This window comes from Elephas maximus, chromosome 20, assembly GCF_024166365.1.
Source record: "Elephas maximus indicus isolate mEleMax1 chromosome 20, mEleMax1 primary haplotype, whole genome shotgun sequence".
NCBI lineage: Eukaryota > Metazoa > Chordata > Mammalia > Proboscidea > Elephantidae > Elephas > Elephas maximus.
This window is the reverse complement of record NC_064838.1, coordinates 26862420-26881887: the sequence shown is the minus strand read 5'-3', so window position 1 is coordinate 26881887 and position 19468 is coordinate 26862420. Positions and strand designations below refer to the sequence as shown.

Below are 19468 nucleotides of genomic sequence, written 5' to 3'. Positions count from 1 at the left end.
CTAATACTTAAATTTCTCTGCCATCTAGTCCCGCCTAACATTCTCTCCTATTATGCCCAGTGAACCCACAGCTCCTGTCAAATAAGGATCTTCTTTTGTCCTCAAATATGATAAGCCATCTCCTAGCTCCATACTTTTCTTCCTACCATCTTGCCTTTCTGGAACGTTCTCCCTACCCCATCTTCTTCCTCTAACTAGTTTTTATTCTGTAGCACCACCTCCTCCATGAAGCCTTCCCTGATCTGCCAATCACACTCTTCCTAAACATGTTCAGCTAATTTGGTATGAACACTATAACTGTATTATTCCCTTATGATTTGCTTTAACTTCATCGTTAACCACTTTGTATAAGAGCTCATGTTTTCTCTTTCCTTCCCATAGACCCTGAAGTCAATTTAGAATTTTATAAATGAGTCAGGGAATAAAAACAATTGGAAATCAGCAGTAGAATGCTCATTAGACCCAAAGACTGGGTCCCTGAGCCCAATCCCACCTAGATAAACCAAGCTGTTACTCCAGCCTAACATGGATTATCTTCCTTACACTTCTTTTTTTTTTTTTAATCCTCAACTCACTACCTACCTACTATTCCTCTGAACTTCCTGGTACTGAACTGAATTCATCCCTTTGTCTTTCCCTCATCTGCCTCCAGCCCAAAATACCACCAATCATGGTATCTACTTATTTACGGACTATCTTATCAGCATCACTTTACATGTATTATCTCTAAACCTCATGCAGATGACACAACCTTGCTTGCCGAAAGTGAAGAGAACTTGACGCGCTTACTGTTGAAGATCAAAGATTACAGCTTTCAGTATGGATTACACCTCAACATAAAACAAAATCCTCACAACTGGACCAATAAGCAACATCATGATAAATGGAGAAAAGACTAAAGTTGTCAATGATTTTATTTTACTTGGATCTATAATCAACATCCATGGAAGCAGCAGTCAAAAAAATAAAAAGACGCATTGCATTGGGCAAATCTGCTGCAAAATACCTCTTTAAAGTGTTAAAAAGCAAAGATATCACCTTGAAGACTAAGGTATGCCTGACCCAAGGTATGGTGTTTTCAATCGGCTCAATTGCACGTGAAAGCTGGACAATGAATAAGGAAGACTGAAGAAGAATTACTACCTTTGAATTATGGTGTTGGCAAAGAATATTGAATATACCATGACTGTCAAAAGAACAAACAAGTCTGTCTTGGATAAAGTATAGTCAGAATGCTCTTTAGAATCAAGGATGGCAAGACTATGTCTCACACACTTTGGACATGTTATCAGGAGGGTTCAGTCCCTGCAAAAGGATGTCACGCTTGGTAAAGGAGAGGGTCAGTGAAGAAGAGGAAGACCCTCAGTGAGACAGACTGACACAGTGGTTGCACAATGGGCGCAAACATAGCGATGATTGTGAGGATGGCCCAGGATCTGCCAGTGTTCCGTTCTGTTGTATATAGGGTCGCTAAGAATTGGAACCGACTCAACGGCATCTAACAACAAGGACAACACGGGCTAGGGAAGGTAGGTAGAAGAGGACTGAGTGTAACTATGAGGGTAGCAGGAGGGAGATTTTTGTGGATATAGAAGAATCTGTACCTTGGTTTCAGTGGTAGTTCCACATGGATAATGTCAAGGAGTTCTTGGGGGACACAAATGGTTAAGCGTTTTAATCAAAAGGTTGGCAGTTAGAACCCACCCAGAGGAACCTTGGAAGAAAGGCCTGGCAATCTGCTTCTGAAAGATCACAGCCTTGAAAACTCTGAGGAGTACAGTTCTACTCTGTGCACATGGGGTCGCCATGAGTTGGAATCAACTCAACAATAACTGGTATATTTGTTTGTTTCACACATCTACTTATGTGACAAAATGACATACATTGTACCAATACTGATTTCCTTGTTTCGACATTGTTTTATAGTTACATAAGATGTACCCTTTGGGGAAACAGGGTGAAGGATACAAGCCTCTAGTCCCTGGAGAAGGACATCATGATTGGTAATGTAGAAGGTCAGAGGAAAAGAGGAAGACCCCCGGTGAGATGGACTGACACAGTGGCTATAACAATGGGCTCAAGCATAATAATGATTGTGAGGATGGCATAAGACCTGGCAGTGTTTAATCCTGTTGTCCATAGGGTTGCTATGAGTTGGAACAGACTCAGTGGCACCTAACAACAACATAACAACCTGCAAGTTAAGTGGGATTATCCCAATTTTATAGATGATGTCCAGAGATATTAAGGTTCAGAGGCAGTAAGAGGCTCAGTTAGGACTGACATATAGACCTACATGGTTCCAAAGTCCATGCTTCCCTCCACAGGATCCCAAAATATGTCTAACCTTACTCCAGTGGTGATGGGAGTATTCTTTGGACACATGGTTCTCAAAGAGGGGTCTAAGGACCACTGAGGGGTCCCCAAGTCACTTTCAGGGAGTCCAAGAGGTCCTCCCCTTTCCAACTACATATCTGTGTAAGACCAGATTTTTTTTTTTACATGTAAACCAAAATAACGTATCATGAAGGACTGAATACAGAAGCAGATATGAGAATCTAGCTTTCTTTTATTAATCCAGGCATTAATGAGGTATGCAAAAACTATAAACAGTACCACTCTTCTCATTAAGTTTTTTTGTTTGTTTTGAAAAATATGGAAACCCTGGTGGCATACTGGTTAAGAGCTACATCTGCTAACCTAAAGGTCAGCAGTTTGAATATACCAGCTGCTCCTTGGAAATTTTATGGGGGCAGTTCTACTCTGTCCTATAGGGTCACTCTAAGTCGGAATTGACTCAACAGCCACAGGTTTGGTTTGGAAAAATATACTGAGTTTTCTTAAAATATCTTAGTTACTGTTGTTTTGAAATATATTAAAAACAAAACAAAACTCATTGCCTTTGAGTCAATTCCAACTCATAGTGACCCTATAGGATACAGTAGAGCTGTCCTATAGGGTTTCCAAGGCTGTAATCTTTACAGAAACAGACTGCCATGTCTTTTTCCTGCGGAGCAGCTGGTGGGTTCAAACTGCTGACTTTTTGGTTAGCAGCCAAGTGCTGAATAATTGTGCCACCAAGGACCCTTTAAAATATATTAATAACTAAGTAGTTCTTAAATTCCTAGTTGTAGTTTCTAATATGATAGATATAAGATCTTTGGAGTATACAATAATTTTTAAGGTGAAAAGGAGTCCTGAAACCCATAGTTTGTGAACTTTCAAATAAATGAATTTGCTTAAGCAAAACTTATTATACATAAATTTAAACAATATTCCTCGATGAATAAAAATTGTAGCAGCTACATTCTGCCTTCTTCTGTGGCAATGCAGAGTGAGAGACTTGAAGTGCATTTCAATACATTTCCTTGATATGACTCAGTCCTTCTTGACTTGAAGTTTCTCTGGGATGAAGACCTTGTTTCCCCTCTCCCCTATTACTTCCTATTGTCCATTATTTGCAACATGTTCTCGGCACGCATCCCTTGGAAAATTGTAGCAATCCACTTTATCACAACTCCCAGACGAGGGGTAACCAAACTCAGTGCCATCAAGTCAATTCCGACTCATAGCGACCCTACAGGACAGAGGGGGTAGGAAACAAAAATTGTTGACTTAACCATAAGTGATACCCAGGGAAACACTGAGGGTCTCAATATCAGTTTTGTCTAGGACAATTAAGCAGACTGTTGCCCTACTGTGAAATTACCTTATCTGCTGTGTTCATTTTTGGGTCACTCTGTCCTTTAAGCCACTTTGCAGGGCTGAATTTTATCTAGTGATGACACATATATATCACATCCGTGGGGAAATTCATATGCTGTGTTGCAAATGTTTTGGAATTCACTTACTGATAAGCTTAGAGCTACTGAAACACTATTTGCGGTGTCACCAAGCCTGCAATTTTACTTTTAGAGGCAAAGGGCCATGGTGTCTGAGGTCTAGACATACAACCACATGAGTAATTTAGAAAAAAAAAAAAAAAAACAGTTATTTTGGACTCAATCATCAGGTGATTGACTTAGAAAATCCAAAGTGAAAAAGTCAATTGCTCATCTGGATGTTTTCATTTATGGTATTGGCTGTGGAAAACGTTAGTGCAGAAAAAGCATCCAGATGACTGATGAATTTTTCCCTTACCTATTTCATTAAAATGTTTTATTGGCAGGAAAAATAATGTGTATAGTACAGCAGAAAGAACAGTTCTAGTCATAGATCTGAAAATAATTCATTGCGTGACCTTGGGTAAGCTATCTTATGTCTCTGGGCCTTATTTTCTTTATTTATAAAATTCCAAGGTTTGGTTCCAATAATTCCTAGAGCTCTTTCCTGCTCAAACATTATAGAATTCTATGGAATTTAGCCTTGTTACTGCCTGCATACTATATTCTCTATTTCCTATAGATCAAGATGGTTTTACTCTCTTTTAACAGTTGTTACATATGGAACAACTGTACAAAAGGTATTTCAGATCAGGTTTTTAAGTTCACACTTCATTCTTCTCAATGATGGCTGTAATTACTATTATTTTTTAAATCGTACTTTAGATGAAGGTTTACAGAACAAACCAGTTTCTCCTCAAGCAGTTAGTACACACATTGCTCCACGACACTGGCTAACAACCCCATGGCATGTCAACACTCTCCCTTCTCAACCCTGGGCTCCCTATTACCAGCTTTCCTGTTCCCTCCTGACTTCTAGTCCCTGCCCCAGGGCTGATGCACCCCTTTAGTCTTGCTTTGTCCCATGGGCCCTTTCAGTCTTTGGCTGAAGGGTGAACCTCAGGAGTGACCTCATTCCTGAGCTGATGGGGTGTGCAAGGGTCATACTTTCAGGGTTTCTCCAGTCTCTATGGCTATAATTCTATTGGTATATTTGTACAAAATGGAAGTGTCTATACAGAAACAATGAAGTGGAAAGATGAGTAATTATAAATGAATTAAATCCATTTTATACTTCTCTTTCTTTTTTTCAAAGATAATTAACTTTAACACTGTCTTTTTTTTTTTTTTTTCCTACTTTGTCTATGTAGACTGGCTATAATGTCTGATGTGACAGCAACCTGTTAGCTTTCCTGGGAAGTGGGAACACCATCTCTTGCATACAATTTAATCTTCAGCTTCACTGTACCACTAGAAACAGTAGCACAGGCATTGGTTCTCAAAATATAGGCCCCAGGTAAAATATAGCAGCATCGGTACTACCTGGAAACTTACTAGAAATGCAGATTCTTCATCCCCTCCTCTACCCAACCTACTGAATCAGAAGCTCTGGGGTTAGGAGCCAGTATTCTGTGTTTTCGTAAGACTCCAGGTGATTCTGATGCACGCTAAAGTTTAAGAATCTCTAACAAACATGAAGACAAGAGCATGTCATTTGCAGTGGCCCTCTGCTTACTGCCTAAGTCAGTTACTTAACCTCTTTGGAAATCAGTTTTCTTGTTGTAAACTGAGCATTTGTAGGAATTAAGTAAGAATGTCCTATTAGTTCTCATTCTAAAATCTCCAATATATCTTAAATCTCTCTGCCTCTTTTCTCCCCTACCAAACCATCAACATCTCTCACCTACCTATTGGCAATAATCTTCTAAACTGGTAGTCTTCATCTTGCTCTTGGTTCTCTGTAATCTATTTACCACAGAGCAACCAGAGTGGTCTTTTAGAAGCAAGAATCAGATTGAATCAGTCCTGTAATTAAACCTTTCAAAGGCTTCCCATTCTACTCCGAATCAAACCCAAAATCCATGCCTAGCTTATAAGTATGACATAATCTTTTACCCTCCTATGTTTCCAGACTTGTCTGCCACTTTTGCCCTTGCTCACTATGAGTTAGCTAGCTTCCTTGCTGGATCTCAAATTGTGAAGCTGTTTCCTGCCCCTGGGCCTTTGCACTTCCTTACCTACTGCTTGGAAAACGCTTTTACCTTCAATGGCTGGCACCTTGGTATTCTTAGGGTTTCAGTTCAGAGATCAATTCTCAGACAAGTCCTCCCTAACCACCTTATTTTTTGAAGCCTTTCCCTCTATTTTCTACAAAAACCCGTAAACCATTGCCATCAAGTCAATTCTGACTCATAGTGACGCTATAGGACAGAGTAGGGCTGCTCAATAAGGTTTCCAAGGAGCGGCTGACCTTTTGGTTAGCAGCCATAGCTCTTAACCACTGTGCCACCAGGGCTCCAATATCATCCTAATTGTTTTCTTCATAACTCTTATCACAATATGAAATTTTCTAGTTTACTTAATTGTTTAATAGCATATTGTCTGTCAACTTCCAGTAGAATCTAAGCTCTCTGAGGGCAGAGATTTTGTCTGTTTTGTATCCCTAGTGCTTAATAGTGCCTGCCATATGGCTGTTGTTGTTGGGTGCTGTCAAGACACTGAAAAAATGTGCTGAACAAATAATAATGCATTAAAATCACATTCAAAGCTTCTACTTTTAGTAACAAGAATCCATAGCATTTTACCTGTGAAGATACATGGATTTTTTCCTTAGGATATTTTTCATGATGAAAAATGTCTGAAACAGCAGATTAAAACTAGATCACACAGGTCAAGTGTAGGTCATGGCAAAAATAAAACTGGGGATTCAAATAGATACTTGAACAACAACGTTCATCGCAGCACTACTTACAATAACCAAAAGGTGGAAACAACCCCAAAGGCCATCAACAGATGAATGGATAAATAAAATGTAGTATATATATATATACAATGCAACATTATTCAGCTATAAAGAGGAATGAAGTCCTGATAGCTGTTATGACATAGATAAACCCTGAAAACATTTGCTAAGTGAAATAAGTCAGACATGAAAGAACAAACATTGTATGAGTCCACTTACATGAAATATCTAGAATTGGCAAACTCATAGAGACAGAAAGTAGACTAGTGGATACCAAGGACTGGGGGGAGGGTGAAATGAGGATTTATTCCTTAATGGGGTCAGGGTTTCTATTTGGGGTGATGAAAATGTTTTGGAAATAATTAGTGGTGATGGTTATACAACATGGTGAATGTAATTAATGCCAGTGAATTGTAAACTTAAACACGGTTAATGTAGAAATTTTTATGTTTTATATATATTACCACAATAAACAAAAACAAATTGGGGGAATGGATACCACCTACTGCCACTGAGTTGATTCCAACTCATAGTGACCCCATAAGGTTTTCAAGGCTGTAAACCTTTACAGAAGCAGACTGTCACATCTTTCCCCTGTGAAGCCACTGGTGGTTTTGAACTGCTGACCTTTTGGTTAGCAGTAGGGTAAAAATGTTCTATGTCTGAATTTGTATCAGTTCTTTGCATACTTCCAAGAATAAGCAGCACATGCCAACCTAAAAACCAGCCAGAAGTAGGGGGTTCCATCATTCTGAAACATGGGAGGTAGGGGCAATCGAGTCATGCCCCGCAGGCATGGAGGAAGGTTCAATGGTTTTAGTGTAAGAAGGAAAACACAGCCATTTTGTCGAGCCAGAAGCAGGAGTTAGTGAGCACACCTGTGATTTCTGAAGTGGAGAGTTGGTGAATGGAATGCAACAACTTGGAACCAAAAAAGAAAAGCAGTTTCTAAGTTCAAACTCATGTTTACAATCCCTAAGCATAGCATATCTCAGTGTTGTAAGAAATTGTCTTGTCAACAAAGACAGAATGTTCATGGATAAATGACTGACGCTACTCTCTCCCTTTTGGTGATCTACACAGTGATTTTAATTAAAATAACTCATTTAATTTGGATATCTAGGCAGCTGAGTATTAGAAACACAGCATTAGGAAAACCCAAAGGAGACTAGAAAGTGAGAGGGAAAAAAAAAAAAAAAGACAGCCAAGCACTTATGTATAATTAAACTCTCCTGTGACAATGAAAACAATTCAATAATTTCTGTGTCACTGATAAGCCAGTTGAGGAAAAACAAAAGAATAAGCACACATGCAACAGCCAAGTGCTTTGGAGCCAACTGATCTGACAACTTTCTAACACCAAGGGTGGTTGACAACTGAGGTAAAGCTGAGTTATCTTCAGAAAGCAGGCAAATTCCATTCTGCTCTTTTCCCCAAGAAGGACTGCTGATAATTCCATTTAAAAGAGAAACACTGTTAGAACCTGATTTCCATCTCCAGGGCAGGATCCCAAAGAAAACATGCTACCGCACAAGGCTAGGGGCCAGTGACAAGGCTGATTCTTCATAACAATAGCTCTGGAGTGCCCTTCTTCCAGAGCAGGGTACCTTTGACCTGCTGGGAAGTGTCTAAATAGCTATGCCTACCTCTGATTACAGAAAGTTCAGACCTTTTCAATATACTGAAAGCAGTCCTTTAGCTTAAAGATAATCATGAAAGTGAAAATGACTTCATTCACTTAGTTGAGCAACTCAACACTCCGGAACAACCACTACTGAATTGAAAAGCTTATTCAACTAAGAAAAAATAGCCAACTACCTGAATATTATCGGGTTGGCCCTATCTGACATCTAAGAAATGATTATTATACTGGTGAGAAAAAAATGAACACTAAATAGTTAAAACAAACAAACAAAAAAAGGCAATTGGCATCTCACTAAATAAATCTGGAATCCTCAGTCTTATGTTTTTCCAGTCAATTAACTGTGGTGCCTTTTGCTTTTCAACCAATCAGTTAAGGTATCAATGAATTCACTGTAAGAAAGAGCGAAGATAAAATACCAGGTCTGTCATTTGGCATGATTAGAGTTAATCCTTTATTATTCTCGAAGAAAGCTTGGTGATTAAAGAGAAATGAAGATTTACTCAAGTAACTGTTGCCCAGCTCATCATCCTGTGAAGACCTTTCTAGCACCCTGTCTGCTTTCCCTTCCCACACTGGCTCCTGAGAGGTGGTGGTGGTGGGGTGGTCACTCAAGCTGGCTGAATGAATCTCTACCAAGTTTCCAGTCATGTTTCTAAAAAATCTTACGTTACTATCGATGAAAATTCTGTAATCAAATCTTAAAACCCAAATGCTTTGGAAGAAGAATTGGTGAAATAGAATTCTACAGTATCAGTTATTGTAAGAAATAAGACCCCTTAAAGCTTTTGATACAACTTGGTCCTACTGAACTACTCTCATCATTTCAACATGCATTTTTGTTTTTTCAAATCAAGCTTGAATAATTATCAATGAATAATATTTATTTTCTATACTCCAGACAGTTGGTATTCAAACATGTCGCAGTTTGACAAAATTCAATTTGCTTTCAAGATGTCTATCCAATGGAAATTCTTTTTTGGATTTCCAATCAATACCTAACAAGACTTGCCAAGGTAGGCTTAACTGAAGACTACTACGTGCTAGAGGTTTTATATTTATATTAAGTTTGAATCAATGCCCATGATTTGATTGGAATAGGAGCAGCTGCACATAAAAAGTCTTTGGGGTGAGAAAGATTTGTCACGCTCCACTTTGACAAGAACTAAATTTGGACAGGGTGACTTCTGAAATGTTCATGGCACCACATTAAATTGCTACCAAATAGGAGCAATTACAAAGGATTAACACTAGCCCCAAATGAAAATCCTAATGAAGTACAGGACAGGGGTTTAAAAAATAAATCCAGAGCTGAAAAAAAGGGAAGTTTCCTGTGTCAGGTTTGCAGGTTGATAGAAGGAGGAAAAATACATGCCCTTCTAAGTGTGTTCACACTAATATCCACCCCCAAACACATCAGCCTAATTTCTTCCTCTGCTCAGTCAACATCCTAGCCCCCCACACTCACTCTCCACATCGAGAAACATCTAGGGAATGCTAATTATGTAGCAAACCAACTGTTTTACTGTTCATTGCTGTTCTGCGCAATCCCTCTAAAAAACCCTCCATTCAAACCTCCCGACTTAGGATTTTAATACTAAGAAGCTCGGCAGCACCATAAATGATAAAGTTGAATCCAAACTTACCATAAAAAGTCAACTGTCCCTTGGCTACATTTTTCCCTCTTGAATTTTCGGCCACACATTCATACAACCCAGCATCCTCCTGCTGAAAATTGGGGATTTCAAGAATTCCATTTGACTTGTGTCTTCTGGCTTTCCTTGCTATGGGTTTTCCATCGACTCTTCGCCAGATAATAGTTGGTACTGGACTGATAGCAAGAAAAAAGAGCAGTGAATCAAATTAGAGAAATTGTACCTTTTATTTAAATCTATGCTCCTAACAACACCTTCCTTGTTTCTAAAACATATAAGATTGCATTAAGGCAGTGGTTTTTAAACTTCATGGATTCTTGCATCACTAATAGGATTTTCACCATAGCCACATCTCTAGGATTATTATTTAGTACTTTTCTTAAGATCAAATCACTTTTTTAAATCTTACATAATGTAATCTATCTCCTATGCACTATTCTCTCAAATGAAAAGAGATTTTATAGGTGTCATATTTTTTCTAATACGTACATACAAAAATCAAACGCTTACCCACATATGTGGCAGATTAAAGTTGGTTGCAAATTCTTTCATATTCCTCCCATTGAGATGGGGGCTATGTCCTCTCCTCTTGAATTTGGGTGAGTTCTGTGACTATTTTGACTAATAAAATAAGGCAGAAGTAGTGTTGTGCTGGTCGCTGGGTAGGGCAAACAGGTTGCACTCGAGTACTAACCCAAAGGTTGGTGGTGCTGCAGAAGAAAGACCTGCTGTCCTGCTTCTGTAAAGATTACTAGCAAGAAAATCCTATGGACCACAGTTATACACTGTAACATATAGGGTCTCCAGGAGCTGGAGTCAACTTGATGGCAATGGGTTTGGTTTTTCTTTTCATTTAGTGTTGTGCCAGTCTGCAAGCCCAGGTATTAAGAGACTGGGGACTTCTACTTTCTGTTTCTTGGAACGCTCTCAATGGGATCCCTGTGCCTCCCTGGAAGAATTCTGTATACCTGGAGACAGACATGCAGGAGAGGACCATCATAAGGCTCTCCAGTTGACAATTCTAGGGAGCCCAGCCTTCTAACATGCCCGCCTATGCACCAGAAATGTGAGTGAGACTCTTCTGTACTCTCCAGGCCAGCTCATCTGCTACCTGAATACTGCTACCCACCCAGTACCGTTGAGTCGATTCTGACTCATAGTGACCCTATAGGACAGAGTAGAACTGCCCCATAGGGTTTCCAAGGAGCGCCTGGCAGATTCGATCTGCCAACCTCTTGGTTAGCAGCCATAGCACTTAACAACTATGCCGCCAGGTTTTCCTGAATACTGCTGAGAGACCTGAATTAATGCCACACAGAGCAAAAGAATCATCCAGCCAAGCCCTGCCCAAATTCCTGACCCACCAAGTTGTGAGATATAATGAAACAGTGGTTGTGTATGCTGCTAAGTTTGCTGTGCAGCAAGAGATAACAGAATCAATATATTGTCATAAATCTTCTTATATACCAACAGTGAATGTGTCTTTGAGAAATAGTCAAATAATGAAGAAATGATAGAACTAGTAAGTTCAAAAACCCTGGAAGATACCACCTTATGGCTGATGTAAAGGAAGGGTTTATTGGAGGTGTATTATTTTGGACAACATGGTTATTCTCCTCTTTGTTGCTATGTGTATCGAGAACCTTACCAACTTATATCAGTCCATTAGGAGGGTTGGTAACTGGAAGCCCACCCCCACCCCCCCAAACACACACCCAAAGTGATTTAGGTAAGCTCTACTTAAAATACGGAGATAAATGAGAAGGCAATCCGTGGGGTCTTTATGTACTTTGAAGGCATTTTTTATGATCCTACAGCTATAACTGTTAGCAACATATTAAATTGCAAAGAGGGTATCACTGAGTCTGCAAACCACCAGCTTAGTAAGCTAAGCACTGCTTTTAAGATTGCAGCTTCCTAGCAGGGGATGCAATTATTTACTTATTTTTTCTCACACACACACACACACACACACACACACACACAAAACAAACAAGCGATACACACACAGAAGTAATTAGACTAAAGACTTGCTAATCTTCTCAGGAAAACCTGAGATGGTATTTAAAAAATTAAAGCCATCAGCTCTGTTTTAAAAGAATTTAAGTTCCTTAGACACTCACTAGAAATGCAAAAAGGGCTCCATCAGAAATACATCGTGGGTGTCTTCATATCTGATGAGGTACACACTTCATACATGCCTTTTGAAATAACTGGAGCTTAGGCTTTTTTTTTTTTTTAGGCATAGTCTTTCTCCTCTTAAGAAGGGGATGATGCTGTGTTTCAGCAGCTGGGTGTACACACCCAAACATTTCTGTATAGGCTGGAGGAGCCCAGTTTGGGTCTTTCGTTTTTATTCTAGTGCCATTCAAGTAGTGTGAATAGAGTTTAATTCATAGCCCCCGTTGAGGTGTGAACCACTGCCTTTCTCCACAGAAATTTTCAAGGTGTCACCTTGCAGAGTTCACCAAACCTCAGCCATTCAGTTTCCTGCTTTCACCTTTTCCATAGGTCACTTTCCCTAATCAGACAGGTTAGGTTTTCTTTCGTTTCATGCTATTGTGCAAAATCACTTTTAGTGATCGGGTCTACATAATCTTTATAAGGTTGAAAGACTAGACAATGTCAATGTCATTTTATACTCTGAAGTGGCTACTTTGACCTACACTGACATTTTCAATGTTTTATTCAAGCAATGGTCTCTATTAAAGAATACCGGGGTTGATCTTGAAAGGAAAATTCCTCTTTTCCTGATTAAAAAATCATTTATACAGTGGGAACCCTTTATTATTAATGGTCATTGTGAACTTTTAATTTTTAAATATAATTTTTTTTTTCTCTACTCACAAAAGCAATAAATACTCCATACAAATGGAACAACCAGAATGGAAATAATGAGTGTTCACGCATTGTGAAGAATGTAACCAATGTCACTGAACAACTTGTATAGAAATTGTTGAATGAGAAACTGCTGTGTAAACCTTCACTGACAACACAATAAAATATTATTTAAAAAAAATACTCAATATAGAAAATTTCAGACACATAAAAGCACCAAAATAAATAAATAAATGAGGTATTCACAGTCCAATCATCCAGAGATAACTAGTATACAATTTTAGTGTTTTCCTTCTAGTAGTATTTTTTAATGTGTAGTATGTATAGGTATATCTAGACATGCAAAAATATATATATATATATATAACACACACACACACACAGAACAGTTGCTGTCAAGTCAATTCTGACTCATGGCCGCCCCATCTATGTCAGAATAGAGCTGTTTCCCAGAGTTTTTAGTGGCTGATTTTTCGGAAGTAGATCACCAGGCTTTTCTTCTCAGCTGCCTCTGGGTGGACTTGAACCTCCAATGTTTTGGTTAGCAGCCAAGCATAATAATCATTTGTACCACTCAGAGATTCTGTATATACATAGACATATGTCTTTATCTATAGTGCCTGTGGTGCGAATGGTTAAACGCCTGACTACAAGCCAAAGTTTGAACCTACCCAGAGGTGCTTTGGAAGACAGGCCTAGTGATCTATTTCTGAAAGGTCACAGCCTTCAAGACCCTATGGAGCAGTTTTACTCTGTACACATGGGATCGCCATGAGTCAGAATTGACTCGACAACAACTAGCAACAGCAACATATCTCTACCTATCTATCTATACTTTAAAATAGAAAATTAGAAAATATTATACTGATTGACAATCTGCTTTTACTCTTTTAGCAATAAATCCTGGGCATTTTCTATATCTTACATGTTTTTTTACAGCTTGATTTTAACGTTTGTACAGTGCTCAGTCCTGAAGCTGTATCATAATCTATTTCATGTGGTAGGATTTTGGGCTATAAAAAATTACTATTGTATTTTACTGTGTTGAAGTAAAAATGCTATTGTAGCTTATGCTGCCATGGCTTGAAAACACATGGAAGCCAAAATAATCCTTCTATTACAACTGAAAACACAATGAAAAAAAAAAAAAAGAAGAACATCTTTCTTCTATGGTTTTTACAAAAAACAAAAATCATAAAATAGATTATATGCTGATACAAGGATTGGGCAAGAGTTGGTGGTGTTGCCTCAGTCAACATTCAGGCATAGGAGAAGGATAGGGAGTTAGTACAGGTAGTCCCCAACTTATGACAGGGTTCTGTTCCAATGACTCCATCATAAATTGGTTCTGATATAAGTTGAATACTTTTTTTTTTTTAGTTTTCACTAGCATTGCCTTTTGTTATTATTTATCTTTATAAATCTGATCTTTGAATATCTGCAAGTGAACATATGAGAACAGTAGATGATAACAGCAAATTACGCATTGCAACATCTTATGTAGTATATATTACTAACTATAAAAAAAAAAAACTAGTGAGATGGACAAAAAAAGATGGTGGTAAGTGCGATTTGTCGTAACTTGAATATGTAGTAGGTCCAGGGCTACCTGTAATGGGTTACCTGGACAGATGGGGGTGGAGATGACATGGATCACTAAAACCCTGAGAAAATGCAGAACAGAATTTAAAATTATCAGGGAATCCAGATATTCTTGAGCCTTGGAAGCTGAATAAACCCCTGAAACTATTGCCCCAAGATAATCTTTAAGCCTTAAACCAAAAATCCTTTGAAATCTTCTTAAAACCAAACAGTAGTTTAGCTTAACTAGTAAAGAATGTCTGCCTTAAGCATTATGGCACTGTGCTCTTTTGAGACCTATCTATACGGGATTGAATAGACAACAGCAACTCAAAAGTTTGAATAGGAAACTTAGGGGGCAGGAGTTTATGTTAGTGGGGGAGGAACAACTCAGAAAAGGAGGGTGAGAATGGTTGCACAACTCGAAGAATACGACCAATGTCACTGAATTGTACATGTATAAATTGTTGAAGTGGTGTGTGTTCTGCTATGTATATTCTCAAGAACAAGAAAAATAAAATAAATTATTAAAAAAAACCCGTAAGTGATCTAAATATTCTTACTTCAGATGATAGTTCATATTATTTATGCTAAACCTTTCTGCTGGTTACTGGCACATAAAATACCCCAATCAGTTTGCATTTTATCTCCTTGAGCTTGCTGACAGATACTCTATGGAAAAGTTAATTAGTTCCCAAGTAGGCTTATCTAAGGATAGTCCACCAACTGAATAATAAAGTTGGGAAAAATTTTAAGATGACTCTGGAAAACAGGGGCTCTCTTAGATAAGATCAGGTCTCCCCCACCTCCAGCCAGAGCCTAAGGAAATCCAAAGTAGAGGGAAAAGACTAGCAATTCAAAAAGAAATTCAAGCAAAGTTGGTGCCTCCTCTGTAAACTGGGACCAGAATTAAAGTCGATATTTTTCCAAATAGCTTGACCGAACCTCGCATGAAGGCCATTGTTTTCCTGTCATTCCAGGTCAGACAGCGTGCTCATTACAGGTCAAAATAATAGAACAAAATACTTTTTCAGAATTGCCTGTTCTTCTCTCCTTTGCTGCCATGTCAATTGTGGCAGCCTAATCCTCCTGGTGGCGTAGTGGTTAAGTCTTACGGCTGCTAACCAAAAGGTCAGCAGTTCGAATCCACCAGGCGCTGCTTGGAAACTCTATGGGGCAGTTCTACTCTGTCCTATAGGGTCGCTATGAGTCGGAATTGACCGCAGTGGGGGTTTCTTTTTTTTTTAATCCTCCTACCGCCATTATGCGTCCTCTCTCCGTGGTGAGAGGGCAAAATCAAACACGCCCACGCAGAATCATAAAAAGAAAGGCTGAACTTGTTTTTCAGTCATCGCAGAAACCATGACTGTGCACCGTGCAAGGAAAATTCTATACCTGCCCAAGCTGAAGGACGGAGAAGGAGGAAGAAAAACCGGAACTTACTTTCCCAAGGCAAAGCATTCCAGCTTTACTGTCGTTCCTTTGGCAGCCGGGACCGTTTCTGGGAACTGCACTTCTATTTTTGGCTCATATTCGCCCATCACCCCTGTGAATAAACAAAAGGCTAAGTCTTGAAGATTCTTTTAAAACATACACAAGTGTTTTTCTGTTAATGTAGGATGCTCCTATATACATCATGAAGTACGCAATTAATTCCTTCATTAAAACAGGCCCCCGTTTCTGACAGCCTGAATTGTGGCTCTCCTCCCAGTCACTGCTAGAGGAAAATCTGTATCACAGCTCCACGCCAAATGCCTAGGATTCAGTTCCCCATACATACAGCTTCGCTTCTGAAAAATCTTTGTTTTCAGGTACTCAAAGGGGACAAAAAATAAAGGAGGTGGATAAAGTCCTAGTTACCAGGAAAATCAAAGGAATGAACTTTTTGGAAACATACTAGAGAAACATTTAATATATTTTAAATACTTTTACAAATACTTGCATGCTTTCGTATGTCTAGATAAGAAAAAAAAATCTCTGTATAATCAATTTGTGGTGGCAATTTTTATTTTGTCTTTCATTTCCAAGGTCAGAGTCAATCATAAATTAGAATATGTAAGGTAAAACCAAGCGCCTGTATTTGTATTATATTCTGAACCAATGAAGAAAGAATTATAGGAAGCCACTACAGGAAACAACTTGTAAAGTATGCCCACCTTGCCAATGGCATGCTAAACTTGAAAGGCCGAATTCTCCTATTTTTCCATATCCTGGAAAATGACTGTACCGTTACGGCCAAGGTAACACAGTCTAACAAAGTCCATGCTTTATAACTAAATTTATAAATGATTTCTTCTCAATACCCACTTGACCCCATCCACCATTTTCTAATTGTTTTAATACATTTATTCCTATTCAATTTCTGTCATTTTTCATGGTCTCTGATTCATTTGTGCTTATATAAAGCTTATAACTATCGAGTCTTCTAAAACAAACAAACTATAGGATACTCCATTTCATCTCTCCTTTAGGCTGTCCACAGTCAGAGCTAAGAGGCTGATGGGTCAGAATAAAAGGCTAAAAACAAGGAATGGATTGGCACATGTGCACTAACAAAGAGAACCAATTTCGCACATTTTGCTGGGGTGACCCTTCCCTTCTATGGTTTTAGAGTTTGAGAAATAGCAAGGGGATCTCCTCAATTTGTGGGGGGGAAAAAAAAATCAACCCTAAGTCTCAAATAATCTGTAATCTAGTTAGGTTTGCTATGAGGTATACTCTCAAAAGTGCAAACTTGAAGAATTTTTTTTTTTCCTCTTTCATGGAATCACAAGAAGTGCTGAATTTGGAAGGGACCTTTGAGATAATTTAGCTGAGTATTCTTAATCTTGGCATCCATGGGTGTGTGCTTTTCTAAAAAAAAGATCCACTGCTAGTGTGATGGCTAAATTTATATGTCAACCTGGCTAGGCTGTGGTGTTCAGTTGTTTGATCAAACACTAGTCTAGATGCTATTATAAAGTAATTACATGTGACTAAATCAGTTGGCCTAAAGGAAAGTCAATTACGCTCCATAATGTGGGTGGGCCTCATCCAATCAATTGAAGACCTTAAAAGCAAAACTGGAAACTTTCAGAGGGAGGATTTTGCCTCCAGACAATATATAGTCATCCTTTCTGAAATCCCCTCTCTCTTCCACCACAGGACCAGTTCTGGGACACAAGACGACTGGAAATTCCAGCTTGTTGCTTGACTTAGAGGTTTTGGTCTTGCCAACTCCCACAACTTTGGAGCCAATTCCTCAAAATCTCTTTGTCTATATATATATATGTATATACATACTACATATATAACATAATAACTACATATTACAGTTCTGTTTCTCCAGAACAGAACGCTAAGACATCGAACATCATATTCTTGAAGGGACTCATCCCCAAAAGGTTCAAATCACAGTTCTAATCTATCCCTTCCTTTTACAAACAAGGTTGTAGTCTCAGAAAGATTAAACAGCTTTAGTTCTACAGCAAACTAGGTAGTTTTCAGTACTGAAACTCAGGCCCTTGACTCCTTCTCTTAATCTTCTACTGCAGCCTCCCACCACTACAATATACAACACTACAAAACGACATCAAAATATATTCAATCCATGCTTGACAAGTGCAGATACAAAATCGTTCCTCTTGTTCTTTGATCAGTCTTTGCTCTCTGAGTTCTCCTGCACCTAAGTTTAGCATTTGCTGAAAAGCTAGGCTGATGCAGAAGAGGCACATAACTAAGGATGGCTTTCGCACACAGCTGCTGAACTTGCTAATGAACGGCCATGCAGTCGAATCATCCTCCCATAAATATCAGTAGTATGACTCTGAGAGCAGTGAGTAAATTAACACCTTTTAGTGCTGTGTATGTGGCTGTATACTCTGAGAGCAGTGCTAATTAAAAAAAGAATTGCCTTGGGAGAAAAAAGTCATTTGTCCTCCCAGGAAAGCAAGATGGTCTGCATTGCGGTGTACCACGTTAGAGGGAGATGAGACAATAAGGTTAAAATACAAGGGACAAGAGTGTCTCAGAAGTGATCACTTTCCCGCTTGCTTTCCTCTTTCCATAAACATAATATGTAAATGTGTTTCTTTAATCCAGCTATGAAAGATATACCAAGGAAGACTTGGTCATCTAGTGCTGCTAAAACAGAAATACCACATGTGGATGGCTTTAACAAAGAAAAATTTGTTCTCTCACAGTCAAGTAGGCTACAAGTCCAAATTCAGGGCATCAGCTCCAGTGGAAGGCTCTCTCCTCCTGTCGGCTCTGAAGGAATGTCCTTGTGATGCATCAGTCTTTGCATGGTCTGGGAGCAGCTCAGTGAAGGAACCTCGGGTCCAAAGGAGTTGCTCTGCGGCCAGCACTGCTCTCTTGGTGGTATGAGGTCTCCAACTCTCTGCTTGCTTCTTTCCCACTCCAGGGATACTCCCTTTACATTGGATCAGGGAGGTGACCTGATTTAGGGTGGTGTTACAACCCCACCTTAATCCTCTTAACATAAAATTACAATCACAAAATAGAGGACAACCACACAATACTGGGAATCATGGCCTAACCAAGTTGATACACACATTTTTGGGGGGACAAAATTTAATCCATGACAAAGGAGAAAATAATATCTCACATGACCTTGTTCTGAGCAAACGAAACACCACTGCAAATGCAGAGATTCAATGTCCTAACTCCCCTGACCTGTAATCTCATCCTTAAGTCCTACATGCTGTGACCTAGACTAAAATCCTTCTCCTCCAGCGTCCTTCTCCTACTGCCTTCCCCTCTCCTCTGCATTTTCTACACTGTAGCCTACCCCCCAAAAAAGACCAACCACTGCACCATCAAGGCTCTTACTCAAGCCCACAGTGGTCTTTAAAATGACCAGAAGCTACCAAACCTTCTTTTGTCCCCATTTCCATTACTTCCCCTGACTTTTTTAAAAAACTATTTTTATTAGGTATAATTACATACCATAATACCCATGAATTTAAAATGTAAAGTTCAATGCTTTTGAGTAAATTTTCTAAGTTGCACAACCATCACTATAACTCAGTTTTAGAAACTTTTTATCACGCCAGTAGGATTTCTCAAGCTTGTTTACAGTTAATCCCTGTTCTCAGCTCCAGCCCTGGGCAACCACTAATCTACTGTC

The 19468-nt window shown here is 38.9% G+C and overlaps 1 protein-coding gene across 7 annotated transcripts in view; it reads right to left on the bottom strand.

The window, feature by feature from the left end:
• Positions 1–19468, bottom strand: part of CNTN4 (contactin 4) — a 1107632-nt gene that overhangs the window by 214711 nt on the left and 873453 nt on the right. For all 7 annotated transcript variants that reach the window (XM_049862392.1, XM_049862391.1, XM_049862390.1 and 4 more), the window contains 2 exons: positions 15784–15886; positions 9913–10097 (listed from right to left, as the gene is read on the bottom strand). In XM_049862392.1, the coding sequence (XP_049718349.1) occupies positions 9913–10097; positions 15784–15886 (288 nt within the window). The remainder of the gene's footprint in view (positions 1–9912; positions 10098–15783; positions 15887–19468) is intronic.